Raw genomic sequence first — 16021 nt, 5'->3', positions numbered from 1 at the left:
TTCTCTTTTGATTAAGAGCATACCAGAGCATATTATACGTAATGATAACATGCATTTCGTCTCGACACCACATGTCCCCTCTCCACAAACATGCACTCTCCCAAGCTCTCAATCTCAGAGCGAAAGAAAACCACCCGGGGGCGAGAATACCAAAGACTGAAGGGATGAGGTCACATAGTGGACGCGTCAGTGGTTCGCGCTGCGGACCCGATGAGTGGCAACACATCAGGAGGCATCAGGAGGTCGTTAATTTATAGGGATGCTATTACCTTCATAAATGCCTGGCTCATAAAATAACTGCTTTGCTTTAATTTAATACTTCCCCTTGCTAATTATCTGCACACACACACACACACACACACAAGCGGGCAGCTCTCTGCGCTCTGCGTGAGACATTTTCAACGGACAAATTCTTTGAATTTTGTTTTTGCGTGCGATCAAACCCTCCCGACTCTTCTCCAATCCTTTGTGTGTGTGTGTGTGTGTGTGTGTGTGTGTGTGTGTGTGTTCTTGTCATATGTGAGTGTTGAGTTGGGCGACTGTTGAGTCAACGAACGTCCTGAAACGCATCTCCTGCTTCTTGGTCGGGCCTAAATGTGTGAAATCTTTGCAGAAAAAAAAAGAAAGAAAACGGGACAAATGTTCACAACTCCTTTTGAACGTGCGATTGGATACTGGGCCCTGCCTTCCCTGGTGCCACACTGCCATTTTCTCTCTCCCAGAGGAGCAGAGGGAAAGAAAAAAAGAAAGAAAGGGCTGGAACCGGACCAATCTCCATCTCCAGATCATCTAGCCCCTTCAACTAAATAAATAACTCATTACAGTTCAGAGTAAGGAGCTTCATTTACTCAAGGCGATGCAATCGCAGATGTCTCCAGGTTGCCCGCTATACTCATATACAAGTGTTTTTGGTGGAAACCCCAAGAGAGGGAGCGCTGAAAAGTTAACATACCAGTGAGGAAAGACTGGCGAGCATGCGTGTGGAAAGCTGTTGATGGCAGATTGTTTGGCCCCGCCGCTCAGTAGTATTAAGGTTTCTTAAAAAATAAAGTAGAGAAAGGGGGACTCTGTCAACAGCATTAAAGCATGTATATACATTGAGGCCTATATGTGCTGATTAATCATGAAAGACAATAGAGAACATATAGAGGACACAATAGTCACCATGAAGCCACATTGCTGATTTAATGGCAAAAACAAGAAGTGGAAGGCGCGGGAGTTGATGAGACAACCAGACGGAGAAGGTGCGGCGTTGGTAAAAAGATATTCTGTATGTGGCACCATTTCAGTGTCAGAGTTTGGCCTCCCGCTGCGGGATAAAGAGAGGAAGTTTAGACAGTCACAGTGGATGCATTCAACAACCTCTGGTTACTGACATGGCGCTGTTTGTCACGCCACCACGCTCGCTGCTATCTGGGGTTAAACGCTAACTACTTGGAAATATGTATGAACTTAGTGGCAGTTTGGGGGATTTTATTTTGAAAATGCCTGCTTCATTTTTTTGCCAGTCCAATCTCCTCTCATTCTAAATGGTCATGATTTGGGACTTAAGGTTCCCACCGAAAGCTGTTAAACGGGTCAGATATTGCATCTATCTTCATTAATATTAGAGTGCATGTCTGATCTATTTCTTTTCTGTTGTCTGCACGATTGAATTTAATATTTGCTGTTCAGATGTGTTAGAAAACGTCTACAGTATCCTGAGGAAGGCAGCACAGCAGGCTCGTGATTGCCATTTTTTCAGTAAAACGGATGTTGGGATTTCCGTCCATTGTTTGGTGCTGGGAACACAGCTATCAATGTTGTTGTTTTTAATCACTGCGCAAGGAAGCGGTGCCACAAACACAAGGTCTAGCCGGTGATGAAAGACCACCTTTCTTACCAGACGAGCCCCAACACTGTAAAAAGTGATATTCCAACTTGTTGTTTTTTTTGTTTGTTTTTTGAACGATGGCTGCTTGTTGCAAAGCGCACGTGCGATGTGGCTAAATTACAGCAGAAGGCCCCACGACCCACTCATCCTCACCGATGTGTACTGGTGGCTCTCCAGTGCAGAGAATGGCGACTTCTCTGCTTCACCTCGGTTGCTCTCTCTCTCTCTCTCTCTCTAAGGTGAAAAAGGCGACCTTGATGAGGCTATAAACTGCCATGGTTGGGCGACTTTCCTCACCGGGAATTGCCCCACATCCTTTTTTTTTAAGGGGGGGATGGGGCGGAGGGACTCCTAGAAGAAGATGAGGGCAGCAATGTGAAGGAAATGAAGTTAGTGAACTGAGTGGGGTCAAATGAGCAAGGGGAAGACAAAACCCCGCTGCAGAGGAACTGGTTCCGCTGCTGGTGGCTGTACTCCTGCGGGAAACTGCCCGCAGCAGCACACACAGGAACATGGATGCACATATCTGCATATAGGACATTAAAACATATCGTGCTGATTTGATGCATCATCGTCAGCATGACTGATGGAATTTGTAGAGAGGCGTGGAAATAAATATGATCTGTTTTAGTGCTCCACGTCAAGCTTGATCCTTAAATGATGTTGCATTGGCTCAGTAAAAAACAAAAAAAGCCAGATGTTGTTGTTACAATGCAGAACTAAATACACCTGAAAGCACTTTGGTCGCCACCTCATTTGCGGAGTGAAGGTGAGAGGACAGTTTATTGTAAACAAAATGTTATTCTTTGAAGAAGAAAAAAGATGTTTGTGGTGCTTTTGTAGCTCTCTGACTGCACTCAGGGCAGTTTGCAGCCCAACGTTTACGCACATCCATACTAATTAAAACCTCTTTAAACAATACATAAAACGCAAACCCCATGATGCTACACTTTTCTTCACCAGCATATTTTTATAAAGCAGATTTATGACGCTCTTTCTCTCTCTGCTTTCCCCTTATTTCACGGTTCAGTGGCCTCTCACGGCAGGCAAGGGGAGGTTTTCTCTCGCTGCTCATTGGTCGCGGCTCTCCCGTCTCAGCAACATTTCCATTCATGCACCCCGGCGCTTCTTTTCAGCCCCTTTTTTTTCTAAATAACTCACTGTCAACATCATTGGAAAAAACGTCTTTGCCTGGACGGGACTAATTATCTAGAATCTGGCGGAGGAGCGACTTGGATCGAAGAAGAAAAAAAGAAAAAAAAGATCAGCCGAGCGGCAGGAAAACGACAGGTGAGTGAGGGAAGAAGAAACAATCGCGTTTGTGAAAAGTCCTGCGCCGCGTATATAGGTGTGCATGCAAAGGGGGGCTGTGGGCAATACATCATTTGCACTTGTTTTTATTGCTATTGTTGATGCGCAGTCACATTGTAAAAAGCAGATTACAGCGAGTGGATGTTTGGACACGAGTCCGGTATGAAATGAAACCGTGACCTCCACCTGGAAGCTCCGGGTTTGATGTTAATGTCTCTGTGCGCTGGACTTGTTATTCAAAGACTCTCCTTATTCAAGGTCTGAGGTAAATAAGAGTTTTGGCTATCGAAAAAAAACACACAGAACTTGTGTCGCAGTCTCTCTATGAGCTTCAGTCTGTGCGTAAGAAGAAGGGGGAAAGAAAATGGAATGCGTATTAGCTTTAAAAAAAAATCAGTTTGCTCTCGTGTATGATGGATACCAGCGAGGTAAGATGCTTAAAATGTAACACTAGAGGGGTCTCTGTCTCGGAGGGAGGTTCACGCCGTTATTCACCAGTCCTCCTCCGCCTAATTGGCTGCAGATGCGGTGTCCTATGCGCTTTTTACCGCGCAGAAATTGGATGCGTTTGGGGAACTTTATGAGGCGAGCCCGGCGTTTGCATGCAGAAGCAGAGAAGCCCAAGAAAGAAAAAAAAAAACACATTGGACCTACAAGTATTTATACCGTGCCACGTTTATATGGAACCCCTCTCTCCCCACCCCCCGGATCATTTATCATGGGCCAGGAATTCAATGAAAAACTTTGAACGTGAAATTGCGCAGTAAAATAATGGAATAGAAGTAATAAAACCTGGTCGCGTGGAGGGAAGGTGTGTCTTTTTATTGTTTTTCATTTAGTAATTGTTCAGGTATGGCAACATGAGTGGTGAATGCACCACTCATTGTACCATAGCACACAGGGGAAAAAAAAGATTCACAATTGTGTATTTATCACCCTGCCAGGTCAGAGCACACACACGCTACCGAACAGGAGAGCGACGGGCCTCGTGGAGATAGGAACTTTATGAATGGATGCAGACGTCCATATGCGTTCATTTGCTTTATCACACAGCCCATATAACAGCCATTTGTGGCGCTACATGCCACTGCCTTCCTAATAATTGCACAGGGAGGGAAGGGCTAAAGACACCGTCCTCTAAGTGCCCTTTCACCCTAGACTTTGTAAGCTGCACTTATTAAAGCGAAAAGTGTTTCAATATGTGGTTGAGCTTTAGGGGGGAAACGTGATGGGGGTGGGGATGGGGCCCTCCTCCTCTTATTGGGGGACTTGGAGTCACTCATCCGTGTTAGCAAGTAGGCCGGTTGGTGTATCAGTTGGTGTTGTTAATGTACGGGACAGCGGTAATTAAAAGCCACCCGTATCTAATACCGCTGACCACTCTGCAGAAAAATGAGGGCTCTTATGAGCGACTCAAAGGATTACGCGCGCAGTCAGGCGCACCGGGGAGCGTTGAGCACGTTTGACTCTTTTTTTTTTCCTTCCTCCTTTTATTTCGATGGAAGTGGTAACCCATATGTGGAAGTGCACAGCAGCCGCGGTCCTATACGTGCGCGTTTGCTGTGCAGCAACACGTATGGAGCTGTCACGTCAAGTGTCCGTGATGTCTTGATGGAAACAAGAAAATAGTGCGGCGGAGTGATTCTCGCTTTAAAGTTCAGCAAAAAATGTCACATAAGCAGGCACACACGTCAAACGATACGTAACACATCCGGTTGGAATGGAAATGATTTTAAAAAAAAACATATGTTATGATAATAATGAAAGTAAAATAGGATTAATTCCCTTTATGTTCCTTCCCTCAGGGCCCATTGGACACTGAGCACCCTTGGGCCTGTCTGTCAAGTAGACATGTTTCAAACTGTTCCTGACACGTCGTCTTACGTCAAGGTAAGACACCACCGTCTCTTCCACCAGGTAACGTTGGAGGACAAACTGGGGGTCCTTTCAGTCTTTTCCTCTTCTTTTTTTTTTTGCTGTGATGTTCAATCATATCTCGACCTATATTCTAACAAAGCGAATATGCAATCTGCAGACGAGTGTCCTCAATTATTTGCATTAGTTATTTAACAGTTTACGGTGCACTTTATTCAATAAATACATGTAATAATAAAAAAAGAGTTGCTTCTTGCACAATGGCACCGTGTGCCATTCCATGCATTTGATTGTCACTTTGTTCATTGCTACGAAGTCACTTGTTGAAATGTGGCTCTGTTGTGGTCGATTTTATTGTCTTCAGAAACGCTGCCGTTATGGCTCATTATTATGTTTGACGTCATGACCCCCTCCTCCCCCCTCTCTCTCTCTGCCACAGCACTGAGAATGTAAATAAAGCAAACAGCGCACATCTGGTTTTTACATTGAACAAAAAAAAAAACCCTACATCGCAGCGTGAATACCTGCAACTGCTACATCTCCAAAGCGCTGAACCCATTGCGTATACATATTCCATATAAACATTATATGGCCATATAATGTCCACATAATGCCGAGTTCATGGTGCACTCTGCTCACATTGAGCTGGTCAGGTAATTTGGCGGCATGACGTTTGCCTCACATCCATCGCAATAATCGTGACTGCTCGCATTGTGCCTCATTAAAATGAGCCATTGTGCAGAGAGGCGAGCTCCGGCAATATCTTCATAATCAAGGTATTTTTCCAAGGGGCGACCTGTTAATGTTTTGAAGACTTATATCCCTGCCATTTGAATAAGGGCTCTTTTCATGGAGCCATAGCGAGAGACTCTGCGTTTCAGGGCTCACGAACAATTCCTGATCTGTTGTGAGAGAGTTGAATAGCGCGGAATGTTTGAGGAGAAAATATGCTCTCTTTTTTTTTTAAATGAGTCTTTCTGCTCCCTAATAAAAGGCAGGAGGCCGACGAGGAACACACTTCGAGGTAGTGGCACTTGAGCAGGGAAGGAGTTAACTTTCAATTTCACAGTGCTTGCATATATCGCCTTTGATTTGCTGGGGGAAATGCAGCCTGGATTATTTCTGTTTGTTCTGATTCCAATAATGTTTTTTTTTTTTTTTTTTATTCTACCCGGACTCAAGGGTTGCGTGCGTTTTTTGTGTGTATGTGTGTGTGTGTGTTTTTGCGTGCAAGTGCAGCGCTCCCTGGCTCAGCCACTTTCAGAGAGATATTGGTCAGTATGTGGCACGCCTCAATACAAAACTTAAAGAAATATTCCTCATTCAAGCGAATCCACGGCCCAACATTTGGTTTTGTTTGGTTTAGGCCAGGCGAGACTGGAACTCTCCAATAAAAATAAATCTCAAATTAATTATGGCCTAGAGCGAGGGGCCAGACAGTTCGTGCTTATGTGCTGCAGACTCCACTTTTTTTGCCCTCAGTATTTTGACTCGGGCTGTCTTTTAGCCCCAGAGAAGGAATGATCTGAATACAAATATGCTGTCTAGAAAACAGCACATAGCAGGGCTCTCATATCGACTGGGACTATTTTCTCTTCTCCCTTCACTTATGAACGCTCCTCCGAAAGGTGGCACGTAAGTTGCGACACATTCTCACCCCCCAGACGCAGAAATGATCCAACTATAGGTGCAACCTAACATTTTTAGAGTAATCAATAATAAAAAAAAAGAGACCACAATTAAATTTAAAAAATACCATTGTTGGCGCCAACTTCCCACATTTACTCGATTAAAAAAAGTGTGAGTATATACCTTGGCATGCATGCAGCTAAATCTACTCGACTGAAAAAAAAATGTGCCTGATTAAAGAAACCTCTAAAAAAATGTGGCCTACGTGTTTCCATTCATGACCGATTGCTCACTTTGTGACGAATAACACTCCTAATACTCACTCTCTCTGAGACTGCGACCAAATTCCCCGTACACACTCAATCTTAGCCCATCTCATGAGCTAAAAAGTAAAGGCTGGGCCTGACAATTGAAGGGCTGCTGAACATAAGCTCTCATGGTGTCCGCCCACCTCTGGCTGGCTGCCCCATGCAGCGGAGAGACGGAGGAGCTACTGGCTCGTGGTGTAAGGAAGAAATGTCTGGCTGTCTCGTTCCAGCGTCAAGCCAGATGTTCTGTGGTTCGCTGTGTAAACCGAGTTGCATCTGTTTATTGGCCTTCCAAAATGTTTGTTACCGCTGTGTTCATTATGGTCTTGGTGGGTCCTGGACCCCCTGTCTTCTTCTTAATAAGCGCCATGATGGGATGGGCAGGTATTTTGATAGAGAGGGAGCGGTGTGGTGTTGGAGAGATGTTGGTGGATTAGGATTATCGGACCTCCCCGGACAAACATGGAGGTTTTTGTTTTTTTTGTCATTTGAAAAGCATCCTGGAAACTATTTCTTACCGCTGCGTTTAAATGATTTACACAGCCTCCAAGCTCATTAGGGAGCAATGGAGGGAAAGCGCACTTTTTTTTTTTTATTAATGGAACATGATGACGTGAAAGCAAAAACGTACATCACGGTCAAAAATAAATACAATAAAAGTGTTTTAAGATATGTGGGTTTTTTTTTTTTTTACTGGCGAATCACTCCAGATTAATACGTATAAGCACCGCCACAATTTGTCACGTTATCCCTGTTGTATTTTCAATAAAACACCTATACCCAGGAATGTGTAGAAAAACAGAAAATACCCCCCCTCCCCCTCCACACCCCCAAAAAAGAAACCAAACCAGTCAGTGAAGAGTTAAACAAGGTGTCTCCCTTAATTACACGAGTCTGAACTGGCCCTCAGGCAGGAGAAGCCTTGACCCTTAGCAGGATCCAGATGTGGTGGTCCCAAGGGTGGGGGCCCTCGGCCCCACCAGACCCCCAACTAGAGAGAGCAGACAGGTCCTGCTGTCAGTCGCTGCGGCGGCGCAGTCTCCGTTTGGCTGCTCTCGAGACTAACTTCACTTCAACACTGCAAAAAATATCCATAATCACATTTTCAAGGAAATCGTATTTAATCGTTTCTAGATTTTGTGAATTTACAGCAGTTAATTGGGCCACTTTTACTTTGGTTCAATGGGAAGTTGTGTGTGTGTGTGTTTTTTTTAATCAAAGTGATTTGGATTTCCTTCCCATCTCTGAATCTAAGTTATCTACTCGTCTCCCTTTCATCATGTCACTAAAATGCTGCGTGTGACGTGAAAAGTGGACGTTTCTTGCAGCGTTGTTGGTCCCCTCACGTTCAGCTCTGGCTCCATGTCTAGCATCTGCACTAAAATTATGCTTGAATTGATGAGGGCAATTTCATAGGGCAGACGAAAGGAGGGGGGGAAATACCTATGTGGGGGTGGGGATTAGGGGACTTCTCCTTTTAGGCTCACGCGAGTGGGGCAAAAGAAAAAAAAACGTAGAATAACAAACGCAAACTCACTAATAACAATAATACCAAGGGGTTTAAGACATTTGTGGCCCCTTTTCAACCGCGCCTTTGTTTGCACTTCATCCATTCATCGCAGCAGACGCACACGTGGAGAGCAGACCTTCAGACTGGAGCGCGGTCATAGGAGCTGAATGCTCGGGTTTTTATTAATGGTGTCTCAGGGAAAACTTCACAGAGAGATGTAACACACACACACGCACACAAAAAAGACAAGGTGCCTTGCCATAGGTGTTCATGGTTACAACCCGGTTTGGATTTAGGAGTACGGGAGAAGCATCTGTCTGCATTCAAAGATACACTTTATTTCATGTATCGCTTTCACTATGACACACAGGACAAAACAGAGAGAACCGGCTGATTTACTGAGGGATGGATGGAGGCATGGCCAGATGGAAGTTTGAAGTGTAGGCGTGAACTAAAAGCGCTCCAAAACATTAGGATCACATAACTTAAGAGCAGTAAAGCTCATTCCCGAAAACCTCCAGTGAAATGTGTGCAGAAATAACTCATAATTCGGACAAATAGAGAAAGAAAGAAAGAAGAAAAAAAACCTCCCACACCATCTGTGACACTACTGGGAAAGCAAAACACACACAAGCCAATTCGACAGCAGGCTACACGGCAATGGCTGTGCGCAACGCAGGCAGTCATCCTGTAAATATTTCCGAGCAGAAAAACATAACAGCGGAGCGAACACTCAATTGTTTTCCCTGCTTATCTCTCTGGGACAGTATCCTGCTTTTTTGAAGGCAGGGCTTTCGGTGACACACAGCTTCCTCCTCAACCTTCTCAACACTGGTGACTTCACTTCCCAAATTTAGAGGAAAGAAAAAACCCAATCCGGTAAAAGTGTCTCTTTCTCTCCGCCACATACCGGGGGCTGGAATTAATTCAGGAGCGTGTCATGTTTGGGATATTGTCGGGGTCCGCTGAAACTTGCGCAAAATGGACGGAACTATTAAGGTAAGGGTGGAGAACGGGGTGTATGGGTTTGTGGGAGACTGCTTTGTCGGAGTTGCGCCTCCTTTTTTTTAAGCAATGGGTTGAAATGCCCCTCTGTGTCGGTCTGTGAGCTGGGACCTCCGATCTGACGACGATGAGCGGCTTTCTTCTCTCGGTCTGAAAGCGGTAACCAGATTTCCTTCTTTTCCCCGTTTATTAGAAAGCATCCACTCCTCTTTTTCTTTTTCTTTTTTGTGTGTGTCGCGATAAGCTGCCCTGTTGTGAGGATACGTTTTCCGTTGTGGATTCGGGGCGAAATCGGAATCACGCTTTTGGATATTTGGGGAAACCAAGCGCACAATTACGCACGTTTGGAACAGGCAAAAAAAAAGGAGTGGCTATGTATTACAGACACGCAGAATGTACTTTCATATAGATAGAAGTTATCCACCGGGTCGACGTTTTTGGGTTTTGTGAGGGCAGCGGGGGATTGAGCAACATCCATCCTGGAGACGATGTGTCGAGCTGCGCAACAGCGATGTGGCTCGTCGCCCGGCTCGGTCCGAAGAGTCTGTCGTGGGTCAAACAAAACGAAAAAGTGTGATGGTTTTATATTCACACAATAACTACTCTGTCTCTCCGTGTTGCCGTTGATGCCTGTAACTTCTCTCCCGCCGTTGCACTGAGAGTTTTGTGAAAGTGCAAGCAAAGCTGTCATTTGGTAACTTCATGCGGTAATCGCTCCGTTTGCAACACTTACAACCCACAAGCTTCACAATGATACCTCGGCTTGCTCCTTCTATAGTTACACAACTATTTTGAAACGGTATGTTGGTAGCAAGAGTCGACATTCACGTCGGCTACTGCCCCCCCCCCCCCTCCTCCCTCGACAGTGGAATTCCAGATGCATTATGGCTGCAGCCACCAGATGTTGAATGGCAAGTCCCTGTTAGTTCAGCCCGCGATGCGTTCCGTCTGTCCTCCTGGTTAACAAGTGGATAGCAGCTCAGTCAGAAGACTGCAGCGTCTGCATTTTGCTCTTGTTGTCGCAGAAACGTTTTGCTTTTGGAAATTTAAAGTAGCGGGTTTGTGGCGGTCTGGGTGTGGTGTGAGTTTTGGAAGAGTGTAAACGTTGGCCAGACACAAAAATGTCAGGCGGCTGCACTATACAGTCACTTCAGTGCCGTCGTGCAGCGAGTGTGATTGTTTTGTGTGTGTGTGTGTGTGTGTGTGCTCGGTTTTGTGGATGAAAGCCATGCTGGCGGGAGGACATTGATGTCTCGGCGTGGGGTGTCGGAGCTGTGACAATTACTGTAATCATAATTGAATCCTCGGGTGTAAATGACTGGCCGCTGTTTGCTGCATTCATGCTCGCGAAAAGAAAGGAAGGGCTCTCTAACCACGAGAGCTTCCTGCTCCACGCAATCTTTTCCTGACAGGTTTCCTCTTCCTTCTTAAACAAAAGACAGGAATGCCCCCCCCCCTCCCTCTCCTCCCTCTTCTCCCCCCTCCTCTCCTCCGCTGGGTGTCTCCTGCTATAGCTTGGGCCCTGTGTGAACGTCAAACAATCACACACGTGTAGTCTTGGATGCGTGGAGCTAATATTGCAGGCATCCAGTCGGCTCCCAGACGCGTCGTGACGCACTTGGAGAGATAGACTTGGTTGATGTAAACACAGCAGAGGTGGCTCCCAGCAGGTGTCACACTCGGACAATGATTGTGATGGGGCGGGCGGGCTAACAGTGGAGCTAGGATGTATTTGATGTTTTTCCACCCTTTGTCATGTGGCCCTGCGGAAATATATACATATTTAAGTTCTGATCTTATTTATGCTTTCAGAAAACATCTTTTACAAGGACAAAAAAAAAGTATATATGTTTTTTTTTTTCCTCAGAAGTTGTAATGTCGTTTTTTTTTTTTTTTACTGAATCCGTTCATGGTCCTGGGGAGGAATTCATCTTGATTGTTTAAGTGGCAAACTCTCTGTGGACATTGGGAGGCAGACAGAAAACTGCCTGTAACTCGATATGTGTGTGTGTTCCCCGCCGATAGTGGGGAAAAAAGTATAGATACTGCTCTGTCATCCTCTCAGTTCAGTTAGGTTATTTTTAAAACCCCCCCAAAAAACTCTATAATTGTGATAGCACACACCACTTGCCACTCATGGTTTCAATTGCACAGGCTGATATGTCACTGTAAATATACCATGCAAACGGTCATAATAGCTCAGTAAGCCCTTATCGGGCCGTAATGAGACGTTCCCTCACTCTTCCACACTTTATCATCCACAGACGAGCTGGTGTGCTCTGCTCTGATAGCGAGTCCTCGGGCCAGGCGTCATGACTATGATGGATCCCCTGATGAAATCACTGGAAAATCTAATTCTGGCGAGATGGTTAAAAATGCTCTGAGGTTCAGCTATTTTAAATTCCCCCCCCCCCACTAACCTGAGGAGTAGTACATTATTGAATCAGCTGTATACAAACGCTGTTTTTGATGAGATTTGTTGCATAGCTTTCTAACTGTCTGTGAAGAAAAAAAAAGTCTCTCAACGAGGAGTTTGACCTCACCGCATTAAAACAGAAGACATGTGCCTTTTATTTCAGGGTGTTTACACACTTATAGTACATATTTATACTTTACTGTGTGTAGACATAGTGGGTCTGTGGCATTACAACAGAGGGCACTACAGTGCAAAAGTATCTGCAGTGGTTTTTTGGTGGACATACTAGGTGAAGTATTGGCAAAGCGATGATCAGCAACGTTTCTTTTTGTGGCTAATCATATCCAATCATTTGCAAAATATAATAATTGTGTAATGCTGTTGCTTCATTTGTCATTAAACGAGACTTACTTAGCGTTGTTTTTTGCGTTCATAATGTATATCGCAGCTCAATGCCATGAAAGAGGTTGTTTTCTTTGTTGTTGTTTTTTCAATTCAGTGTCAAAATGGAGTTGGTGATAGAGTCATATAGTCATATAAATGCCATCACTGTAGTGTTTTGGTGTATGCGTCTTTATGGCACATACATTATCGAAGTCATCTTCCAGTTGTCCCACTAAAAACCTCTGCGACAAAATGAGAAATCCATCATCCAAACAGGGATAAGAGAAAACCTTCGACTTGCATGAAACGTCTTAGAAAGGAATGATCCCGAAGTTATGTGAGATTATGAGGATATTGCTTTCAAAGACGCAATTTTTTTGACGAAATGCAAAAAGCAACATGTTGGAAAGCCTGATCAATGAATATTAAGTAGCATTTTCTCCCCCGAAGCAGATATGTGGCAGTTTGGAATGAAATAATTCAGTCCTCTGGAATTAGACACGTCTCGGCCTAAGCTGTGCCATCAGATCCTATCAGATCCAGATGTGCATCAGACCCGAGCCTAATCCCCGGCAGAAGCATATGACTCTAATGAATTCACTTGATATTCTGACTTATTGTATTTTTTTTTGGGGGGGATTTGTTTGGTTTGAGCGATGTGAATAATGATGGATGGAGCAATTCGAACGTTGGCTGAAGTTATCGTGAAACAGTATCCTCGCTCAGTGCCATCTAACAGTTGCCTGGCACCAGTTTGAGATGGTTGACACATTGCCCAACTCTGTTTATTGTCAAAGCGGTGACATCTGTATGTTGAACGGTACCGCACCAAGTCACACAGTCCGTGCTTTATACTTCCACGAGACATTACACGAGGAGCACTCGCGTAATATTTTGGCCAGCAGCGAGTGTCTGCGTTTGTTTTCTTTAATAAACTTACATTGCTCCAGCTGAGCTACAGCAGAGGGGTCAGTGGAACTGCGACCCCTCTCCCCCCTCCCTCCATCCTCCCTCCCTTGCTTCTGTTGAGTCTTCAGCTATAGCGGGAAGCCCGACGCTCAGACCGGACAGTGAGATCAAGGCATGTCAGGGGGGTTTTTGGGTCCAATAAAGTTAAGAATCGGCTTGGTTGAGAGAAAACAGTTACACGAGGCAATTTAGTTTGTAATATTTCTAATTGTCAGCTAGTAAACGGGAGAAGTACTGAACCAATGGGTCATTACTGGGATAAATAGCTGTATGTATTGACTGACAGTGGAAGTAAACCAGTATCTTGTCGAGTCCAGCCTAAGAGTATATCTGACTCCACTGTGGGCATGATTGAAGTCGCCCTAACGTCAACAGGAAGCTATTGCTACGTGGGTTGTGTACACAAACTATTTGGATGTCAGACTGCGATATGACCCATAACTGCTCGTAATTGCTGTAAACAAAAAAAAAATACTCAAGAGATTGAAAATTAGACGTCACAGACGTCAAATGAAAGACTTAAGTTGTATTCTTATCATCCCCATGACATGGTTATGTTTCACCATTTTTGGGAACGTATTACTTTCAAAGTGAGATGAGAAGATTGCTGCTACTCTCCTATCTGTCTGTTTATGCTAGTTTAGCATAAAGAAGCAGGGGGAAACAAGCTAGCCTGGCTCTAAAAAGTGAAATAAACTGACTTCAATAACCTCTGAAGCCATTTAGCTAAATGCCAGGCCGCTAGCAGACAGCAGGAAGTCACAGATTACATATAACCCAACATAAAAACACTTATAACGGGTTCATTAGGAGCAATTAATCCCCCTGCGTCCAGGCTTTATACTAAGCTAACTAGCTGCTGGTTATTCTAAACGGACAGACTTAAGAGTGGTGTCAATCTTCTTATCCACGTATATCTCTGTAATAAAGCAGATAAAGAGTATATCACAACAATATTGAAGTATTCAATGTCTGTGTGTGTTGTGTCTCGTGACCATATACGAGAAAGCTCTCATACTCGCGCTTGTAAAGAGAGTCCAGAAATACATACCAAGCATTTATTTTTTCCTTCTACCTCCAGGAGGCGCTATCAGTGGTGAGTGAAGACCAGTCCCTATTTGAGCCTCCGTACGCTGCTGCTGCTCCTCTCCCCAAGACAGACATGACTGCATCTGGCACACAGGACTACGGCCAGACCCACAAAATCAACCCCTTACCCCCACCGCAGGAGTGGATCAACCAGCCCATGCGGGTCAACGTCAAGAGGGAATATGAACACATGAATGGATCCAGGTACGACGTGACAACCGCATCCTGCGTCCTGCGTTGCTTTGTGCTCAGCGGGATGCGAGTTTGTATCCATCTTTATTAGACGTATTCGACGTTCGGTTTTCATCACTGCAGCGACTGCCATAAATGTTGCCAGTAGCCATTCAACAGGTCATTTCTTCACCACATCTGATTCACTTTTTGCTTGTAATCTTCAGTATACTTGGCCCAAGCCAATTTAGGGCTTATCCATCCCATGCCAAAGTCAATGCCTGGAAAAGAAAACCAACAACACCCAATTTATCACCTGATAATATTTTTACAACGTTCTTGTGTGTGTGTGTGTGTGTGTGTCTGTGTATGTGTGTTTTGTGTAGCAGAGAGTCTCCAGTGGACTGCAGCGTGGGTAAATGCAATAAGCTTGTGGGGGGTAATGACACATCTCAGATGAACTATGGAAACTACATGGACGAGAAGAATGCCCCTCCCCCCAACATGACCACCAATGAGCGGAGAGTCATTGTACCTGCAGGTATGTAATTAAAAAAAGCGTGTGTAAAATACAAATAAATCCTATCTGACGTGATATGGATGAGGGGGAATATGTGTCATAAAACAGCGTGCCTGTACTTTCAGTGCGTACTTATACAGGTGCTAATTGTTTTAGGTGTTTCTCTGTGTTGCTGCTGCGATTACAGACAGAATCGCTCTTCTGTTTGGTATAATTTTGCCAGTGCTGTAAATGTTTTATGAGTCCCATTTCTATTTAGCTGGTTTGTGAGGTAACGCATGTCGTGGGACCACGGCTGAATGCGAGCAGGTAGAGATGTCTGCGTGTCTGTGCCAGACCCGTGTATTTCTTCACCGGTTTCACAACGTGATGCAGTATGTGAAATATCACAGTTCAGGGAGTAACAAGTGCAACGTCAAGGTTATAGCATTTAGAAATAGGTTTTAAGCACATTAGTTGATTATGTTGCTCCACGTAAACCAGAGAGCCAAAGAGACTGACTGTACTTTCCCAAAAAAATAAGCACATGTTGTTCATTTAATTAAAATTGAATGGCGCCTTGGTCAATTTTCCATTGTAAAAGGTGATTTGAATGTTAGTGCTAAACTGACGCAAACGTCCACTCATCCATTAACCTAATAGGAGCGTCACATGGAGGCCACTCCCTAACCACAAGTGGTAAATATGGAGCTTTGGTTTCCAGATATGCAGTATATCAGCCTTGGGTCGACGTGTATTCACAAATTCAATAGCAAAGCATACACAGGAAGAGATTTCTTTTCAACAATCATTCATCTGAATAAGAGTCATATGGCAAATCCTATTCATGTGGTTCAAACAAGACAAAGAATATTTACAACTACCTGGACAAGCTCTGCTGCTGATACAAAAAATCTGTTTTTAATTTGTTCATTGCGCCCTCTTTATACTCGAAGGCTCTCCCAACTCTGTGTTCCCTGCT

General features: G+C 44.5%; 1 protein-coding gene across 5 annotated transcripts in view; it reads left to right on the top strand.

Moving 5' to 3' along the window:
• Positions 1-3155: 3155 nt before the first annotated feature.
• The window catches only part of fli1 (Fli-1 proto-oncogene, ETS transcription factor), a 32910-nt gene continuing 20044 nt past the window's right edge, over positions 3156-16021 (top strand). The window contains exons 1-4 of one of the 5 annotated variants that reach the window (XM_068585559.1): positions 3156-3163; positions 4990-5074; positions 14362-14573; positions 14930-15081. In XM_068585559.1, the coding sequence (XP_068441660.1) occupies positions 5036-5074; positions 14362-14573; positions 14930-15081 (403 nt within the window). In that variant the 5' untranslated portion in view covers positions 3156-3163; positions 4990-5035. Of the gene's footprint in view, positions 3164-4989; positions 5075-9377; positions 9506-9623; positions 9671-14361; positions 14574-14926; positions 15082-16021 lie in introns of those variants that run through there. The other 4 variants (XM_068585558.1, XM_068585561.1, XM_068585560.1 and 1 more) reach the window with 4 other exon arrangements.

Source organism: Clinocottus analis, unplaced genomic scaffold, assembly GCF_023055335.1.
Source record: "Clinocottus analis isolate CAN_PGR_092001 unplaced genomic scaffold, fCliAna1.0.p SCAF_2, whole genome shotgun sequence".
Taxonomy (NCBI): Eukaryota; Metazoa; Chordata; class Actinopteri; order Perciformes; family Cottidae; genus Clinocottus; species Clinocottus analis.
The sequence above is the reverse complement of the archived record's forward strand: the minus strand, read 5'-3'. Positions and strand labels throughout refer to the sequence as shown.